Genomic DNA, 20,687 nt, shown 5'->3' with positions numbered 1-20,687 from the left:
GTGAGCTGAGGTGGCACTGCTGCACTCCAGCCTGGACCACAGAGTGAGACTCCATATCAGGAAAAAAAAAAAAAAAAAAAAAAAAAAAAAGTCGTTGAATTAAAATGTATTTTTGTTTTATTTGAATGACATTCTTGCAGAAAGTAAGTTTCATTTTCTATTATTTTCCCTACCAGGGACCCAGATGGAAGGATGCTCTTAGATATTTTTGATGAAAACCTTCACCCTCTTTCGGTAATCTCCTCCTCCTTGTGTTTCATGAGATGATTTAATTCTTTTTTGCTCTGATCAGGAGAGCAGTCATCTGAAAATATTTTCTTCCCCAGAAATCCGAAGTGCCACCAGATTATGACAAACACAACCCAGAGCAGAAGCAGATTTACCGGTTCGTTCGGACACTGTTCAGTGCTGCTCAGCTGACGGCTGAATGTGCCATCGTCACCCTGGTGAGTGCCCTCAGGATGGCCACACCCATCCCCAGCCGGAGTGGTTCAGGGCCCATTCCTGTCACTCAGAGGAGTGGGGTTTGAGCGGGGAATCCTCACCAGGTTACCCTGTGGACACTGTGGCATAAGCTTCAGTGTTGTCATTCTTCTGGGAGAATAGAGGATAGATATCCCAGAAGAGGGTGTGAAGATTGTTCCATAGCACCCACCTAAAGTCTTTTGTGAAATCACGTTCAAATCCAATAAATGCTGAAATTAAAAATGCAGGTAAGTAAAACAGTAGGACTAAGGGAGTGATCAAATGGCCAAGGTACTCCCTATAAACGTCTAGGTTTCCTGGTGTTGATTCCCTACAAAAATTGTAATAATATTAGTAAGATATGATGAATACATTCATTTTACATGAACACTTGTCTAGGAAGGGGTGTGTATATTCTTAGCTTCTGTTCTGTGACTTTTGAGTAAATATGTCTGCAGGATATTCAGAGACAGTATGGAGGTAATGTGTATTTTAAGACTCAAGAAAAAATAAAAATTTATTTTTATGGCTGGGCTCCATGGCTCGCATCAGTAATTTCAGCACTTTGGGAGGCCAGGGCAGGAGGATCGCTTGAGCCCAGGAGTTTGAGATGAGTCTGGACAACATAGTGAAACCCCGACTCTACAAAACTTAAAAGTCAGCTGGGCATGGTGGCACGTGCCTGTGGTCCCAGCTACTTGGGAGGGTGAGGTGAAAGAATCACTTAAGCCCAGGAGGTCAGGCTGCAGTGAGCCGTGATCATGCCACTGCACTCCAGCCTGAGGGGCAGAGTGAGACCCTGTCTCAAAAGAAAAAGTATTCTTGGATTCTTAAAATGTTATGCACTATTTAGGTCAAATCTCACTTGGGAAATAGATTTAACAATGGAACCCTTTTTGTCACTGACCTTTTACATTGTGTGTAACTTAGATGAGAAATTAGCTTTACCTGTGCATGAGCTATCCTGGAGATCAGAATACCATTTCCTGTAGTTTCTGAGAAGAGACAATTGTCTCGTAGAAGCTTTACAGGCGACTGAAGGACTCTTTGTGTCTCCACCACATGAAGAACTGTGTGCTCTGAGGCTAACTGAACAGAAACCCTGTTGGCTTGTTTGCTCATTCATTCATCTGTTCATCCATTTGTTCATTCCTTCTCATTGAACTCGCAGCCTGAAGGATAATAGAAAAATCAAATAATCATTAGATGATTAGGAATGATTGCAGGTTCCTATGTCATAATTGAGAAATGTACGTATTGCCCAGCTTTGTTCCTCAAAGGGATTTCAAGTTCTAACCAAAACACACAACAGGGCAACAGGGTTGAGATTTTTATGTAGGGAAATTGAGTGATGGGAAAAGAAGAGTAAGAAAAGCTCAGATGAAACCATAGATGAAATTAGTACTGGACTACATGCCATGAGGAAGGATTTATTTTGAAGTTGCTGTAGATGGAACGGGGTGGGGATTTTTTCGACCTTTAATTCCTGAGAAAAATATGGCCTGGCTGTGAATGATAGTGCCCTCCTGGTCGGAGTTATTATTTAGCTTGAAGGATGTTCATGTCCTGTGGAGGACAGGGCCAGCATTTAAACCCCGCAGCTCACCCAGTGTCTGCCTTGAGAGAACATCTAACAGGCATCCCTCGCTGCCCTCTGCATCACTCACCAAAGATGACGCGGCTGATGAGTTCATTTCTTTGGAGTAGTGTAGGACTGGCACTTTTCTTGTGAATAATTATAACTATTGAAATCTTCATTTGTCCTATGAAATAGACTGGTGTTGGCCAGGATGCCAGTTTGCATGGGGGTCTTGTTGGTTGCAGCTGGAGAGGAGCAGCCTTGGAGGCCTTCGTGGTGGGTGCAGCCCTGCAGCCTATTCCCTGGTCACTGCTGTCTGCCGAGGCTCAGCCCAGCTGCATGCTTATGGGCAGAGGGCATAGAGATGTGTGCCTTGAGCAAGACTCTTGTAGAATTGTTCTTCCCTCCTCGTGTTCCCTAGAGTTAGAAATAGTCTGTCAGGACAAGTCTGGCCTAGAGTTGACAGAGATGCATTCATTAACCCCTTATTTTCACTGGGCATGTGTTTGGCATCTTGGCATGCTGCTCAGGAGGTGATGGGGGAGGAAGAGCAGTTAGTCCTGGCCCTGCTTCCCACACGGAGTAGGACTATAGCCTGCTGTGGACAGAGAGCCTGCAGGCCCTTCAGACACCCAGACCTACTTCACCCAAAGCAAATATTTCACAACAATAACTTAGGATCACTAAGTGTATTTTTTAGCCTTGTAGAATATGCTGAAAGCTCTCCTATGGATACTGCCACATGAGGAAATTTGAAAGGGAGTGAGGTAATTGATTTGCACCTTGCTGAGTTATGTAGAGGCCTTTGTGGTGTTCCTGCAGCAGCTGGGGGAAGCCAGAGCTGTGGTGAGGTAGGCAGAAAGGCCTTGGCATCCAGCTGCCCCTCCACAAGGCCCTGCCCTTCCCTTAGGAGTCACCCAAGCTGGCTGATCCTGAGAACCATGCATAGCACCCACTTTAGTCCCAGGTGGTACCTTGACAACATGAAAAGCTCACCGCCTGTCTGAACTGGGATCTTCTGTTGGAAGGATGAGAAAGCCAGAGGCCAAGGCAGAAGGACATATTGGAAGGTCCAGGCAGGTCCCACATATCCCTTGTCCTGTAGGTCTGGAAGGACATCAGTCTGTAGAATGAGGCCCACTGCAGGTTTCTCTTCCTTCTGGCTGCTTCTCTCACCTTTGCGCGCTGCTGTGACTCTGGGGTCTTAATGTGCAGGTCGGCTTTCTTGCTTCCGATGGGATGTGACAGGACAGTATGAATAGCTTTTCCCACCCTAGCTTCATCACCTCTCCGTTTAAGGCCACACACCCTCTAAATCAGTCTCCTCTTTCAATTTTGGAGGCCCCAGTTCCTTTGGGGTCAGATGTTCATCTGTAGAAAAATCAGTCATGACCCAGAGCTGAAGGAGCTTGGTCCTGCTCTTTTTTCTCACTTTGCCCTCTACTCTGTTCAGAACCTATAGTGGTTCCCATCTTCCTCAGAGGAAAACACAAAGCCCTTACGTGACTGACGGGGCTCAGCAAGATTAAGCCTCCCTTTCATCTCTGTCCAGCTGCCTCCACTCTCCTCAGTGTCATGCTGCAGCCAGTTTGTTCCCTGAAAGTACCAGACACACACCTGCCTCGGGACTTCTGCACCCAGCCCCCTTGGCACCCAGCCCCCTCTGACCCAGGCATGCTTGAGATGCATCTTGCCCTCCTCCTCCTCATCTTTGCTCAAAGGGCACATCAGGAAGCTGTTGCCTGGCTACCATATCTGAAGTTGCAGCCTCCCTCCTGCACCGCACTCGCTGCTTGTCACTTCCTGCTTTTTCTCCACGTGCTTATCACCTGTCAGCATGCTTTAGGTTGAAGTCATTAATTTTATTGTTTTGTCAGTAAGCCCCATGAGTAAGAAATGTTTTGTCTTTTTGTCCATTTGGTTCACTACAATATGACCAACATCTGGAACGCAGCCCAGCTTATAATAAATGCTCAGTAAGTATCTGTTGAACATGTAGTGAGCACAGTAATAACTGCCTACTGGCTGAAGTACATGGTAATGATATGCCTGAAACATAAGGAGCATTTAATACCTATTCATTATCTTCCCGTGCCCCAGTAGCTTTAGAACATTTGACACATATTCTGTCATTTCATTGCTTAAGCTTTTTTTTTTTTTTTTTTGAGATGGAGTCTCACTTTGTTGGTCAGGCTGGAGTACAGTAGCACAATCTCAGCTCACTGCACCCTCCACCTCCTGGGTTCAAACGATTCTCCTGCCTCAGCCTTCTGAGTAGCTGGGATTGCAGGCTTGCACCAGCATGCCCTGCTAAGTTTTTTGGATTTTTAGTAGAGATGGGGGTTTCACCATGTTGGCCAGACTGGTCACTCCTGACCTCAAGTGATCTGCCCATCTCAGCCTCCCAAAATTTTGAGATTACAGGCATGTGCCACCACACCCCGCCCTGCTTAAGCTTTCTGAAGGGACAGAGGCAAACTCCTCAGTTTCAGGCACATCATTCAGCTGAACCTTGATTGAGCATTCCATGTGAGGTTAGTTCTGTCTGCAGAACCACAGCAATGGGAGAGGGAGAAAGAGGAAGTTGGTGATTGATGGGGGGATTCAGGCATAAGGGAAGGGGGGGACCAAGAAGAGACGGAGGTGGCAAAGTGACAGCTGACCAGACAAGAGGGGATGCGGTCCCTTTCTTTATTCCCTATTTTTTAATAGCTTTATTGAGACATATTTTATATACCATTACAATTCAGCCGCTTAAAGTGAGCATTTCAGTGGGTTTTAATACATTGTACAACCATCACTCCAACATAATTTCAGAATATTCCCTTCACCCCATAGAGAAACCCCTTACCCTTTGGCATTCACTTCGCATTCTTAGCCTCCACCCAGGCCCAGGAAACCACTAATCAAATTTCTGTCTCATTTGCCTATTCTGAACATTTCATATAAATAGTATCTCATATGATAGTTCATGACTGGCTTCTTTTACTTAGCATATGTTTTCGGGATTCATCCACATTGTAGCATGTATAGTAGTATGTCCTTTTTTATTGCAAATAATATTCCATTGAATGGAGAGAGAGATATATATATGAGACATATATATGACTGAGACATATATATGACTATATATATGACTATATATGAGACATATATATGCCACAGCCCCAATCCCTGTTGGAGTGAACAAAGGAGGACGAACGCAAGAATAAGACAAAGACAAAAGAATGTATTTGGAAGAAGGGGTCAGGGGCCTCCTTGCTTTTAGTGAACAAGGACCCTGAGTTTCTATAGCCCTTTATTAAGTATAGTATTTGTAGTACAATATTTATAGTATTTATTGAGTAAAGGAGATAGGGAGAAGTGGGTGTTTGTCAGTCAGCTGCTTGACTTAGTGCAGGCCTGCACAGCTGCATTCTCTGAACAGTAGTCTCCAGACGTTCCAGTAGATTACCTCAGGGAGCATGGCGCCAGGGAGTTACTGCCTTCAGCAAACCTTCTGGTGGCAGGCACAGTTGTGAGTTTGCCCACATCCTGCATTCATGGTGAACAGTTTGCTATTTGATCATATAGCCTCCAGTGGAATGCTGAGTTGGTCACAACGCACAGGCTTTCGGCACTCTCTCTATATGCGTATGTATATGTATATGAGAGAGTGAGTGTTGGCCCTCCTTGTATAAGGGTTTTGCACCTAAAGGTTCAACCAACTGCAAATTGAACATGTGGTTAGGCCTGTGATGGTTGTATCTGTGCTGAACATGTACAGACTTTTTCTTCTTGTCATTATTCCCTAAACAAAACAGTATAACAACGATTTACCTAGCATTTACATTTTATTAGGTATTATAAGTCATGTAGAGATATATGAGATGATATGCACAGGTTATACAAAAATGACTATGCCATTTTATTTCAGGGACTTGAGCATCCTCAGATTTTAATATCCGCAGGGGGCCCTGGAACCAACCTTCCACAGATGCTGAGGATGGCTGTACTTCATTTTGTTTAGTCATTCATCAGTTGGTAGACATTTAATTTGTTTCTACTTTCTGGCTATTATGAATACTGCTGCTGTGAACCTAAGTTTGTGGTAAGATTTGTATAAGTTTGTGATGTAGTTTGGTTGTGTTGCCACCCAAATCTCATCTTGAATTGTATGTCCCATAACTCCCATTATTGTGGGAGGGACCTGGTGGGAGATAACTGAAACATGGCAGCAGTTTCCCCCATACTGTTCTCGTGGTAATGAATAAGTCTTCGAGATCTGATGGGTTTATCAGGGGTTTCTGTTTTTGCCTTCTTCTTATTTTCTCTTGCTGGCACTATGTGAGAAGTGCCTTTCACCCTCCGCCATGATTCTGAGGCCTCCCCAGCTGTGTGGAATTAAGTCCAATTAAACCTCTTTTTTTTCCAGTCTCGGGTATGTCTTTATCATCAGTGTGAAAACGGACTGATACAGTAAATTGGTACCAGTAGAGTGGGGCGCTGCTGAAGATACCCAAAAATATGTACGTGACTTTAGAACTGGGTAACAGGCAGAGATTGGAACAGTTTGAAAGGCTCAGAAGAACACAGGAAAATGTGGGAAAATTTGGAAGTTCCTAGAGACTTGTTGAATGGCTTTGCCCAAAGTAGTGATAGCGATATGGAAAATAAGGTTCAGGCTAAGGTGGCCTCAGATGGAGATGAGGAACTGGGGAACTGGAGCAAAGGTGACTCTTGTTATGTTTTATCAAAGAAACTAGTGGCATTTTGCCCCTGCAATAGAGATTTGTGGAACTTTGAACTTGAGAGAGATGATTTAGGGTATCTGGTGGAAGAAATTTCTAAGCAGCAAAGCATTCAAGAGGTGACTTGGGTGCTGTTAAAGGCATGCAGTTTTATAAGGGAAGCAGAGCATAAGAGTTCACAAAATTTGCAGCCTGACAGTCTGATAGAGAAGAAACACCCATTATCTGAGGAGAAATTCATGCGGACTGCAGAAATTTGCTGGAGAGAATGTAATCCCCAAGACAATGGGGAAAATGTCTCCAGGGCATGTTAGAGGTCTTTAGGGCAACCCCTTCCATCACAGGCCTGGAGGTCTTGGAGAAAATGGTTTCGTAGACTAGGCCCAGGGTTCCTGTGCTGTGTGCAGTCTAGGCACTTGCTGCCCTGTGTCCCAGCCACTCCAGTCATAACTAAAAGGGGCCAAGGCACAGCTCAGGCTGTTGCTTCAGAGGGTGGAAGCCCAAGCCTTGGCAGCTTCTGTGTGGCATTGAGCCTGTGGGTGTCCAGAAGTCAAGAATTGAGGTTTGCCTAGATTTCAGATGTATGGAAATGCCTGGATGCCCAGGCAAAAGTTTGCTTCAGGGGCAGGGCCTTCGTGGAGAACCTCTGCTAGGACTATGTGGAAGGGAAATATCGGGTCAGAGCCCTCACACAGAGTCCCTGCTGGGGCACTGCCTAGTGGAGCTATGAGAAGAGCTACCCCAGAATGGTAGATCCACCAGCAGCTTGTACCATGAACCTGGAAAAGTTGCAGACACTCAACACCAGCCTGTGAAAGCAGCCAGGACGGGAGCTATTCCTTGCAAAACCACAGGGGTGGAGCTGCCCAAGACCATGGGAACCCACCTTTTGGATCAGCGTGACCTGGAGTCAAAGGAGATCATTTTAGGGCTTTAAAATTTGACTGCCCTGCTGGATTTCGGGCTTGCTTGGGCCCTGTAACTTCTTTGTTTTGGCCAATTTCTCCCCTTTGGAATGGCTGTATTTACCCATTACCTGTACCCCCATTGTATCTAGGAAGTAACTAGCTTGCTTTTGATTTTTCAGGCTCATAGGTGGAAGGGACTTGCCTTGTCTCAGATGAGACTTTGGACTGTGGATTTTTGAGTTAATGCTGAAATGAGGGACTGTTAGGAAGGCATGATTGGTTTTGAAATGTGAGGACGTGAGATTTGGGAGGGGCAAGGGGTGGAATGATATAGTTTGGCTGTGTCCCCACCAAGATCTCGTCTTGAATTGTGTCTCCCATAATTCCCGTTGTTGTGGGAGAGACCTGGTGGGAGATAATTGAATCATGGCACCAGTTTCTCCCATACTGTTCTCATGGTAGTGAATAAGCCTTATGAGATCTGATGGTTTGATAAGGGGAAGCCCCTTTCACTTGGCTGTCATTCTCTCTTTGCCTGCTGCCATCCGTGTAAGACGTGACTTGCTCCTCCTTGCCTTCCGCCATGATTGTGAGGCTTCCCCGGCCATGTGGAACCATAAGTTCAATTAAACCTTCTTTCTTTTGTAGATTGCCCAGTCTCAGGTATGTCTTTATCAGCAGCATGAAAATGAACTGATACAGTTTATATGTGGGCATATGTCTTCATTTCTCCTGGTATATATCTAGAAGTAGAATTGCTGGGTCATATGGTAACTCTGGTGTGAGGAACAGCAGACTGACTGTTTTTCAAAGTGACTGCACAGTTTCAGATTTCCTTTGGCAACATAATGAGATTTTCAGTTTCTCCACATCACATCCTTGTCAATGCTTGTTAGTGTCTGTCTTTTTCATGTTAGCCATTCTAGTGGGTTTGAAGGGTTAGCTCATTGTTTTTATTTGCATTTCCCTGAGGATTAATGACGGTTGAGCATCTTTGCATGTGTTTATTGACCACTTGTATGTTTTCTTTGGAGAAGTATCTGTTTACATTCTTTGCCCATTTAAAAATGGGTTTGTCTTTTGGTTGTTGAGTTGCAGGAGTTCTTTATATGTTCTGGATACAAGTCCTTTGTCAGGTATATGATTCACACACATTTTCTCATCTGTTTTGTCATTTCTTTTTTGTGATGGTATATTTTGGAACTTAGGTTTTTATTTTCATGAAGCCCAATGTATTTCTTTTGTCACTTGTGCTTATCTTAAGAATCATTGCATAACCCATGATCATGATGATTTACCCCTATATCTTCCTTTAGGAGTTTTATAAATTTAGCTCTTATATTTAGGTCCATCATTCATTTTGAGCTAATTTTTGTGAGTTGGGGTCCACATTCATTCTTGTGCATTTGGATATCCAGTTGTCCCAGTGCCTTTATCCTTTCCCCACTGAACTGTCTTGTCACCCTTGTCACAAATCACTTGACCATAAACATGAAAGTTTATTTCTGGGTTTTCAGTTTTGTTCCATTGATCTTTATGTATATCCTTATATCAGTACTACACTGTCTTGATTACCATAGATTTGAAGTTGAAATCAGAAAGTATGAGTTTCCAGCTTTGTTTTTCTCTCTCAATGTTGTTTTGGCCATGCCATCCGTGATCCTTGCATTTCCCAATGAACATTAGAATTAGCTTGTCAATTTCTGTCAGCACCCACCACCCCAAAATTTTGGGATTTTAGTAGGAATTGCATTGATACATTGTAGATCAGTTTGGGAAGTATTGTGGTCTTAGCAGTATTAAGCATTCAAATGTCTTCTAACATGGAATATCTTTCTATTTATTTAGATTTTCTTTAATTTTGTCAACATTTTTCTATAGTTTTCAGTATACAAATCTTATATTTCTTTTGTTAAATTTATTCCTGGGGCTGGGCGCGGTGGCTCACACCTGTAATCCCAGCAGTTTGGGAGGCCAAGGAGGGCGGGTCACGAGGTCAAGAGATTGAGACCATCCTGGCCAACATGGTGAAACCCCATCTCTACTAAAAACACAAAAATTAGCTGGGTGTGGTGACACGCACCTGTAGTCCCGGCTACTCAGGAGGCTGAGGCAGGAGAATCGCTTGAACCCAGGAGGCGGAAGTTGCAGTGGCAGAGATTTCAGTGAGCTGAGATTGTGCCATTGCACTCCAGCCTGGTGACAGAGTGAGACTCCGTCTCAAAAAAAAAAAAAAAAAAAAAAAAAAAAAATTCATAGGTATTTAACTCTTTTTCATGCTGTTATAAACTGAATTGTTTTCTTAATTTCATTTTTGGTGGTTTATTGCTGGACTATAGAAATACAATTTATTTTTGTAGATCTTGTACGCTGCCACGTTGCTGAATTCATTTATTCTAATAATTTTTTTAGTAGATTATTTAGAATGTTACATGGGAAGATCACCTGCAAATAGAGATCGTTTTACTTCTTCCTTTTCATTATGGAATGCCTTTTATTTCGTTTTCTTGCCTAGTTGCCACAGTTAGTACCTCTAGTACAGTGTTGAATAGAAGTATCATGAGTGCACATCCTTGTCTTGTCATTGATATTAGGTATGAAGCTTTCCATTCTTCTCCATTAAATGTGCTGTGTGCTGTGAGTTTTTTGTAGATGTCCTTTAACAGATTGAGGAAGTTTTCTTATATTCCTAATTTGTGTAGTGTTTTTATTTTGAAAGGGTATTAGATTCTGTTAAATGCTTTTTCTGCATCTATCGTGATTGATTGTGTAGTTTTTATCTTTTGTTCTATTAATATGTTAACCCTGCATTCCTGGGATAATTCCCAGTTAGTCACAGTATATAATTCTTTTTATATGTTGCTGAACTCAGTTTGCTAGTCTTTTGTTGATAATTACATCCATATTTGTAAGGAATTTGGTCTATGGTTTTCTTGTGATAGCTTTGGTTTTGGTATCAGGGTAATACTAGCCTCATAGAATGAATTGAGAAATATTCCTTCTTTTTTTTTTTTTTTTTTTTGAAGAGTTTGTCAAGGGTTGGTATTCTTATTTGAATGTTTGGTAGAATTTACCACTGAAGCCATGTTGGTCAGGGTTTTTCTCTTTTGGAAGTTTCTACATTACTAATCAGTCTCCTTGCTTATTTCTTATAGGTCTATTCAGGTTATCTCTTCTTGAGTCAATTGCAGTAGTTTGTTTTTCTAGGAATTTGTCCATTTCATCAGCATTACCCAATTTGTTGTCATGCAGTTGTTCCACAGTATTCTTTTGTAATTCTTTTTATTTCTGTAAAGTCTATAATGTCCTCTGTTTTGCTTCTGATTTTACTCATTTGAGCCATCTTTCTTTTTCTTGGTTGGTCTACCTTCAGGTTTTTCAATTTTGTTGTTTTTTCCAAGGAATCAACTTTCAGTTTTATTGATTTTCTCTCTTGTTTTAATATTTCTATTTCATTTCTTTCCACTTCAATCTCGATTACTTCCTTCTACTTTAGTTTCAGTTTGCTCTTCTTCTAGTTGCTTAATATGGAAAGTTAGGTTATTGATTTGAGTTTTTTTTTTTAATACAGGCATCTACAGTTATGAATTTCTAAGCTTTAGTTGCATTGCAAAAGTTTTGCTGGGTTATACTTTCATTTCCATAGATATATTTTTTTAAATAAACTTTTGTTTTAGATTAGTTTTAGATTTACATAAAAATTGTGAAGAAAACAGAGTTCCTGTAAACCCCACATCCAGTTTGTTTTTAACATCTATATTATAAAATTGTATGATATAATGTACACAATTTAGTATCTTAGTGTGATCTATTTGTTACACTTAATGAACTGATACTGATATAGTAGTATTCTATTATTTTTGAGATGGATCTCATTCTGTTGCCCTGTCTAGAGTGCATTGGCACCATTCATGGCTCTCTGCAGCCTCAAACTCCTGTGCTCAAGTGATCCTGTCCCTGCAGCCTCCTGAGTAGCTGGAACTACAGCCGTGCACCTTCATACTCGCGTAACTTTTAAAAATATTTTGTAGAGATTGGGCCTTGCTGCGTTGCCCAGGCCGGCTTTGAACTCCTGTCTTCGGCCTCCCTGAGTGCTAGGATTACAGGTGTGAGCCACCATACCTGCCCATATATTATTATTATTAACTGAAGTTCATTTTTACTCCAGTTTACTTAGTTTTTACCCAGCATCCCTTTTCTTCTTTAGGATCCCATCCAGGACACCATACTGTATCTAGTTGTCGTGTCTCCCTAGTCTCCTCTTGGCTGTGACAGTTTCTCAGGCTTTCCTTGTTTTTGACGATCTTGACAGTTTTGAGGAGTGCTAGCTAGTTTTTTTTGTAGAATGTTCCTAACTTGGGATTTGTGTGATGTTTTTCTCATGATTAGACTGGGATTATATGTTTTTTTGGAGGAAGATAACAAAGGTAAAGCATCATTTTTATCACAACACATCAAAGGTACATAAGGTCAACATGACTTATGACTATTGATGATAACCTTGATCCCTGGCTGAGGTTGTGTTCGTCAGGTTTCTGTGCTTTGTAGTCACTCTTTTTCTCCACTTTCTGTACTGTGTATCCTTGGAATGAGGTCACTCTGTACAACCCACACTTAAGCAGGCGGTTGTGCTCCACCTCCCTAGGTGATGCATTCTAAGAAGAGTGCTTGTTATATCAGCCTGTCAGGATGACTGATCATGCCAAGTGGGGTTGGGTCTCAGCCTGAGGAGTTATTGGCAGGGCCCAGCCGTTGCTGCACGGCTGTCCGATGCCTGCCATTCAACCCCTGAACTGCAGCCTCTAAATCCCTTCTCAGAATCTGGTGCTCTGATGGTGAAGTGACTGTGGAATCAGTTGAGTCTGACCCTGAAAGACTTCCTTTATGGGTCACTTTTAATAGATTCTGAGGAATTCAAAAGCTGTTATTCAGGTGGCATCTATTCAGTGATGAGTCCAGACATCTTATTCAGTTGTTCCTCCAATTGCTAGCAAATAATAAGTGGTGGTCAAGTCACTAGTTATCTAAACTTAGTGACAGGGAGTCTAAGAGTTGCCATGCTTATGCAAATTCAGGAAAGTTAAAGGCAAGTGCAATGCAAATTATGTTCATCTTAGTGCACACTACTGCCCAAGATTTCATAAACAGATACCTCAACTTGCTAGATGTACTCTTTTCCATCTGTTTCATTTTTTAAAAATTTCAGTAAAGAATGCTGTTCATAATCTGGTATATTTGTTTAAAAACCCACTAATCGGGTGCAGCCTGGCATTTGTAAAATACTGTGTGTGTTGGGAGTCCCTAAGACCACCCCAGGTTTGATCATTTACTGGCAGGACTCACAGGACCCAGCATATAGTTCTGCAGCTATGACTTATTACAATGTCCAGGTATAATGCAAAATCAGCAAAAAGGGGAGGGCCTGTGGGGCAAAGTCTGGAGGAAAAATAGTCCTCTCCCAGTGGAGTGATACAGGGCACACTTGATCCCCCAGCAGTGAGTTGTAACAATATGGTCATGTGCCACATAATGGTGTTTCAGTCAACGGTGGACCACATATATGACATTTGTCCAGAAGATTATAGTGGAGCTCAGAAATTCCTATCGCCTAGTGACATCACAACATCCTAGTGCATCCTAGGCTTCAGGTGTTTGTGGTGATGCTGATGTAAGCAAACCTGTGCTGTCAGACATGTAAAAGTCTAGCATGTGCACAGTACATATAATACTTGATAATAAACGACTGTGTTACTGTTTTATATGTTTACTATACTATACTTTTTATTGTTACTTTAGAGTGTACCCCTTCTACTTATTTTAAAACAAAGAAGTTAACAGTGAAACAGCCTCAGGCAGGTCCTTCAGGAGGTGTTCTGGAAGCAGGCAAGAGGCCACTGCTTTGTGTGTATTACTGCCTCTGAAGACCTGGCAGCGGGGCAAGATGTGGAGGCAGAAAACAGCAATATTGATAATCCTCACTCTGTGTAGGTCTAGGCAGATGTGTGTTGATGTCTTAGTTTTTAACAAAAAAGTTTAGAAAGTGAAGAAAAAAAACTTAAATATAAAATAGCTTGTAGAATAAGGATATAAAGAGAGAAAATATTTTTGTACAACTGTATAGTGTGTGTTTTCAGCTAAGCATTATTACAAAAGAGTCCAAAGTTTAAAATTTTTTTAAAGTTGATAAAGTTACAGTAAGCTAGGGTTAATTTTTTATTACAGAAAATCTTTTTCATAAATTTAATAGTGCCTAAATGTACAGCATTTATCAAATCCACAGTAGTGTACAGTAATGCCCTAGGATTCACATTCACTCACCATTCGCTCACTCATCCAGAGCAACTTCCAGTCCTGCAAGCCCCATTTACCGTAAGTGCCCTGTACAGGTGGACCATTTTTATCTTCAATACCATATTTTTACAGTACTTTTTCTTTGTTTAGATATATTTAGATACACAAATACTCACCCTTGTGTTCCAGTTACCTACAGTATTCAGTATAGTCACATGCTGTACAGGTTTGCAGCCTTGGAGCAATAGGTCATACCACACAGCCTTGGTTTGTAGTAGGCCGTAGCGCCTGCTTTTGTGTAAGTGCAGTCTATGGTATTCCTACAAGGATTGAATTGCCTAATGAAGCATTTTTCAGAATGTACCCATTGTTAAATGACGTATGACTATACTTGAAAGATGTTGTCCACCAGCAAAGCCCATTAGAGACTCAACGCCTGAGGTTTGTGTGTGTGGATCACGCAGACATCCTCTGTTAAGCACATACCAAAATTCCAGAGTCCCAGAGGGAAAGCAGGCTCAGCATAAACCACCTTGTTTGTACACCTGTGTGCATAGCGAGCTGCTCTTACCTGTCCTGGGAATGCTGGGAGCCCTCCTGAAATGGACGCTCTCAAATGCCAGCTGAGGTCAGCCCCAGAAGCAGCCCCATAGCAGTCTCAGGCTTGCTATATTCACTGTTTGCTGCACTCCGTGCTGTTTTGTTCTTTCTCTTCTGTTTATACATTTTAGGTAGATGATCAGGATCATTTCCTGGGCTGCAAATGCCTCCTTTTAGAGGAAAGAGAGGGTTGTTACTGATGGCAAATGCTAAGTAAGCATGTGTTCATGTGTGTGCATGCATGTACACTCAGTAACATTTGAAAATCACAGCATGACTAATCCTTGCCATGTAGAAATGAGGGGCTGGGGCCTTCCAGTGTTCAAAGAGAAGCTAGAAAACCGAACTTATTTTTGAACATTCCCTGTTGTTAGCTGAGATTTTTTTTTTTTTTTTTTGAGACGGAGTCTCGCTCTGTCGCCCGGGTTGGAGTGCAGTGGCCGGATCTCAGCTCACTGCAAGCTCCGCCTCCCGGGTTTACGCCATTCTCCTGCCTCAGCCTCCCCAGTAACTGGGACTACAGGCGCCCGCCATCTCGCCCGGCTAGTTTTTTTTTGTATTTTTTAGTAGAGACGGGGTTTCACCGTGTTCGCCAGGATGGTCTCGATCTTCTGACCTCGTGATCCACCCGTCTCGGCCTCCCAAAGTGCTGGGATTACAGGCTTGAGCCACCGCGCCCGGCCGTTAGCTGAGATTTTAAAAAGAATCTCGAAGCCAAACGAAACCTGTCTGTGAGCTACTCCCGGACTGTGGATCGCCAGCTTTGCTTCAGGTGGCAGGGAGCCATCAAGATCTTTAGACAGATATTCTGTTAATTCCCTGGGGCTGCCAGAACAATGTACTGCACACTGGGTGGCTTCAGCCCCAGAACTTCATTGTCCCCCAGTCCTGGAGGCCGGAAGTCCAAAATCAAGGCACTGGCCAGGTTAGTTCCGAGGGCTGTGAGGGAAGGTTCTGCTCCAGGCGTCTCTCTGTGGTGTGTGAGTGCCCAGCCTCATGCTCACGCTGCGTTCTCCTGTGTGTATGTCGTCTCCAAGTTTCCCCTTTATGTAAGGGCCCCAATCATATTGTATTAGGTCCTGCCCTAACGACCTCGTTTTAACTCTACTACCTCTGTAAAGGCCTTGTCTCCAAATAAGGCCCTATTCTGAGCCACTGGGGGTTAGGACTTCAACATATTGGAAGAGAGGACACAGTGTAACCCATATCCACAGGATACCAACAGAATCATGCGAGATTTTTATTAAGATCTCTCCAGGAATACCAGCAAGGAGGTTATTGCTGTAGGTTAGGGTAAAGATTATACTTTATGTTAATTTATTAACCTATATTCATAATATAAATGTATATTCCAGGCTATTGGAAAATCTTCCAGCATCAGGTACAAGAAGAATCCAAATGTGAAACTGGCAGAAATTTTATAAACAGAAAATAATAATTACTCCTTTAAAATAATTTTTTTGGCCACAAAAGTGGTAATTTATGGAGCATTGCTGAATACAGGGAGTTTAGGAAGCTACCCCCATTCCCCCCAAATAGTATGTTTATGAGACAGCACTCTGGAATTAGGGTATAATTGAGAATGGAAGGAAGCTACCAATTCACTTCGCAGAGTCTTGACCCGTATGATTTCGACCTCAGCTGTATCATAACATGCTCTAATCATCCAAACCAAACAGCTGAAAGACGGCAGGATTAAAGTCCAGAAGGAAATTATATCTGGTACAGATTCAGAAAATTAACTGGCCTAGTATTATTCTTTAAAATCGGATTGGAATAATTTCAGCATCATTGGGATCTCATTTGCATATATCCTTGATTCCGTGAGTTTTGTTTGATCCCCTCCAAATGCCTCTGAATGGCTTTGTGATGTACAGTCAGCTGATGCCTCTTTATAGCTCCGTAGTTGCTCATTAACCTGTAGTTTCGAGAGGGACTTCTCAGAATAGTCATTCTCGTGAATTAAATCTGAAAACTTATTTGAGTAAGAGTGACCTCTTAGCAATGGTCGTGGGATATTGTTTAGGAAAATAAACTGTGCATTATTTTACTTGGCAGAGTGTTAAAATATCCAAGTGGGAGTTTACTAAAGAAGTTGCCGCTGACTCTTGACTATAGTTTTATTGGCAAGTTTTGCTAAATTAAGTATTTTTAAGTTAAGCTTACCGTGAATGCCTTATCTCCCAATATAGCAACTGCTTTCCCTCTGTTACAGGATGTATCATGTTGTCTGATTCCTTCAGTTAGCCGTAATGGAATATCACACCTGGTTCATGACTGGTTTTTTCCCAAACATTAAGTATTCTCTTAAATATTACCTAATACAGTTATTAATATTCATCTACTAAGGTAAGTTACAAAGTCAGAAGAAAATGTAGTCAGCTTTTTGTACTGAGCCAGTGAGCACCGACCTCTGTGGAGAGCTTGGGAGGTTTGAGCGCCTCACGTCTATAAAGAAGTGGTGTCTCTGGTATCTGGGTGAAGATTGCATCACAGTCTTCTTTTTCTGCTGCTTTAACGACCTGGAGGTTTACTTAGGTCCAGCCCCCATTTTCTGCTGTCAGCACAGTGGTATTGCACATTTTCTGGTTGTCTCTTTGTTGGAGAGTGAGAGGAGTTTGTCATCAGCCTTTGTAAAATACACACCCTGGGACCCTGAGGTCAGTGCCAGCTGGAGTTCCACTGAGCCTCACCTAGATCTTTACCTGAAGAGTTATGATGTTCACACAGAGGAAAATTACGATCTAAAACATTAGCTTATTCTTTCTGTTTAAACTTAATATAATAAATGAAAATCCCCCAAAATTGATAAGGTTATTGAGCTTTCTTGAGTGACTTACTTTTTTCCACCAATAGTTATCACACTCAAATGCTATTATTGATGAGTGAAGGACACTTGGAAACTCCCACAAAGGCCTTTCCAGTGCAGTTACAATGCCATGCTTTATGACTTCCTGGACCTTATTTGAAAGTCTCTCTGGCTTCCTGTGTGCCCATAGCTGCCGCCTCTGAACTTTGTTGCTCACCAGTGCACCTGTCTCACAAGCCAAGGACTCAGTTTCCCTTAATTCACTACACCTTTGTCAATGCAGTTCTCTTTCCTGAATGCCATTATTTGTGGTCGTTTTACTAGCAAATCACTCTCGTATGTAGTCCTGCCGACTTCCCTTGGGCTGGAAACCTGTCCTTTCAAAGCTCTTTCAGTAGCCTGCTGGAGCCCTGTGTGGATGCAGGCCCCTCGTCCTCCCTGCAGGGGACCATGTGTCCATGAAGCATTCAGGGAGCACGCACTGCCGGACCCTGTGCTAGATGCCGCGCGTACTGGGGATGAGATGAGGGCTTATCCAGGCTTCCTATCCAGGGAAGAGGCCCTTACCCTACCCTGAGATAAATGCAGCACTCGGAGCAAGGGGAGGGTCACCCAACTAATTTGGGAAGGTCAAGGTAGACTTTCCCTATAATGGTTTTCCATTTTATTATTAGTATACTTAGAACCTCTTACTACAGCTTATTGGCTATTTGCCTTTGGGATTTCAAACGTGTTACTCCACTTGACCCATGAACAACTCCAGGGTTCGAGGCATGGAACCCTGCACAGTTGAAAATCCACATAGAACTTTTGACCCCCCCAAAACTTAATAGCCTACTGTTGACTGAAAGCCTTACCTATAACATAAATATTTGATTATTTTGCATGTTATATGTATGCTGTACTGTATTCTTACAATGAAGTAAGCCAGAGAAAAGAAAATGTTAAGAAAATAAGGACAAATATATATATGTGTGTGTGTGTGTGTGTGTATGTATTTTTTTTTTTTTTTTTTTTTGAGATGGAGTCTTGCTCTGTCACCCAGGCTGGAGTGCAGTTTCACAATCTTGGCTCACTACAGCCTTCGCCTCCTGGGTTCAAGCAGTTCTCCTGCCTCAGCCTCCCAAGTAGCTGGGACCACAGGCATGTGCACCATGCCCAGCTTATTTTTGTATTTTTAGTAGAGATGGGGTTTCACCATGTTGGCCAGGATGGTCTTGATCTCCTGACATCGTGATCTGCCCACCTTGGCCTCCTGATGTGCTGGAATTACAGGTGTGAGCCACCGCGCCCAGCCAGGAAAATATATTTCCCATTCATTAAGTGGAAGTGGATCATCATAAAGGTCGTCATCCTGGTCATTTTCACGTTGAGTAGGCTGAGGAGGGGAGGAGGGATTGGTCTTGCTGCCTCTGGGGCTGTGGAGGCAAAAGAGGTGGAGAAGGTGGAAGGGAGGCAGGAGAGTCAGGTGCATTCGGTGTAGCTGTTAACGAAAATATCTGCATATTAGTGGATCCACACAGCTTGAACCTGTGTTGTTCAAGGGTCAACCGTACTTTCTTTTTAGGATTTTTACTTTGTCTTCAGTATGGTGCCCTGATCTATTCTAAGGAACATCTGATAAGCTATAAAAATCCAAGTTTTTAAAACTTAAAAAATTGCTATTTCATTATTAAAGCACTGAACACAGAACAGTAATCTTTTTAAGCAAGAGAACCATTAGTCATGGATGTTTTCATTCAGCAAACATTTGGGTGCCAAACCCCCCACCCCTCACCATGCCAAAATCCCCGTTTCTCTGGAAGAGACCGAGAAGAGTCTGACCTCCCCCTCCCCAACCCACCAGTTTCTCAGGGGCTTCACAACTGCACCTGGCAAAATAAGCCACAAGGAAGCTTCTGGTTGCTTTGGGGAGCATTAGACCCTCTCACTCTGTCTGTGGTTTAGGGATGAGGGGTGGGGGGCTCTGCAGAGGAGCTGGTCAAGCCATGTGACCCTACGCTGCTTGTGACCCTGCGCTGCTCATGGCCCATGACCCTACAGTGCTGGTGACCCTGTGCTGCTCACTGATGGTCTTTTTATCCTTAATCTGCCCAGAGTTTTGCTTCCATTAAGGATTGTTCCTCCATCCCCTTCTTCCACCCTGTCTTCCCCGCCACTGCTTTTGTCCCTCTACCCTTACTCACTTGCCCTTCTCTCCCTGGCCTCCTCCCTCCTGAACCCACCTGCTGCTTCTCCTGCCCCGCCACTTGCACAGTCACTGCCTCTAGAATCCTTGATCTTCCAATTTAATGTTTTATTGTGCAAGAGACCCCTTCAGTTTCCTTCTCATATGCCCCATATAATGTTGTAAGCCTAGTTTAGGCACTTGCAAACACAGCTTTGCCTTAGAAGTTCTTTTCCAAACTATTACAAGACTCAACAAGAACACCACATAACAGGTTTTACTCCTCCCTCTCCTTTGCCGCCCCTTCATCCTGTCTCCAGCCCTTAAAATGGAAGGGACCCTCCAGTTCCAGGCCCAGCCCCTCCTTTTCTTAGTTCTTAAGCCCCCCCCAGGTCCCTTGCCCTGGCTTTGCTCTTTCTGCCTGTCACAGACTCTCAGACTGGCACCCCAGTGCTGTCTTCTTGGAGCTCCAGACCTGTGTGTTCACTACTTATGTGGCATCCTCTAGGACATTTCAAGACAGAAATCATCCAGAGTTAGGCCTGCCATCTTTCACCAACCTCTTCCTCCCCAGTGCACCCTGTCCCAGAGAGCAGCACCTACCTAGCTGTGCAAGCTGGGAGCTGGGGTTCTTCCATAGCAGTCCACCTTCTGTGGTTGTTGGGTCCCCTCACAGGCCTTGTGCATTCGCATCCCGTAAGAGGCCTCTCCCAGTCAGTGTTAATTACCCTTTTTCTCAAGAACTTCCTAAACTTCATTACGATGTCTCAAGAACATCCTAAAGAAGTAACAGGTGTGAATTCTTCCTTTTTAAAACTAAACAACAACAAACCGTTCCCATTCCATTTGGGAATGTTGGTATCATTTAACTGAAAAGAATTTGTATTTTATTTATGTATAAACATTTCCTTTCCACATGTGCCTTTTTGCATTTTGCAATATTTAAGACTTTATGGACATTATATACTATGAATAATTATAACATTAATGGGTTTTATCTGCAAGTTCTTAAAGCATAGATGATGTCTGTTTGTTTTTTTTTTCTGATACATTTTCACTTTGCAAATGCATTTGATAAAAACTGTAGTAGTAATTTCATAGTTCAGAGAAGTGTTAAGACATACTATCAATAATAAAC

The 20,687-nt window shown here is 42.7% G+C and overlaps 1 protein-coding gene across 6 annotated transcripts in view; it reads left to right on the top strand.

Moving 5' to 3' along the window:
* Window positions 1-20,687, top strand: part of CCNY (cyclin Y) — a 305,165-nt gene that overhangs the window by 264,281 nt on the left and 20,197 nt on the right. For all 6 annotated transcript variants that reach the window (XM_025396336.1, XM_025396337.1, XM_025396335.1 and 3 more), the window contains 2 exons: window positions 177-234; window positions 327-446. In XM_025396336.1, the coding sequence (XP_025252121.1) occupies window positions 177-234; window positions 327-446 (178 nt within the window). The remainder of the gene's footprint in view (window positions 1-176; window positions 235-326; window positions 447-20,687) is intronic.

The sequence above is a fragment of the Theropithecus gelada genome, chromosome 9 (genome assembly GCF_003255815.1).
Source record: "Theropithecus gelada isolate Dixy chromosome 9, Tgel_1.0, whole genome shotgun sequence".
In the NCBI taxonomy this organism is placed as follows: domain Eukaryota; kingdom Metazoa; phylum Chordata; class Mammalia; order Primates; family Cercopithecidae; genus Theropithecus; species Theropithecus gelada.
The sequence above is the reverse complement of the archived record's forward strand: the minus strand, read 5'-3'. Positions and strand labels throughout refer to the sequence as shown.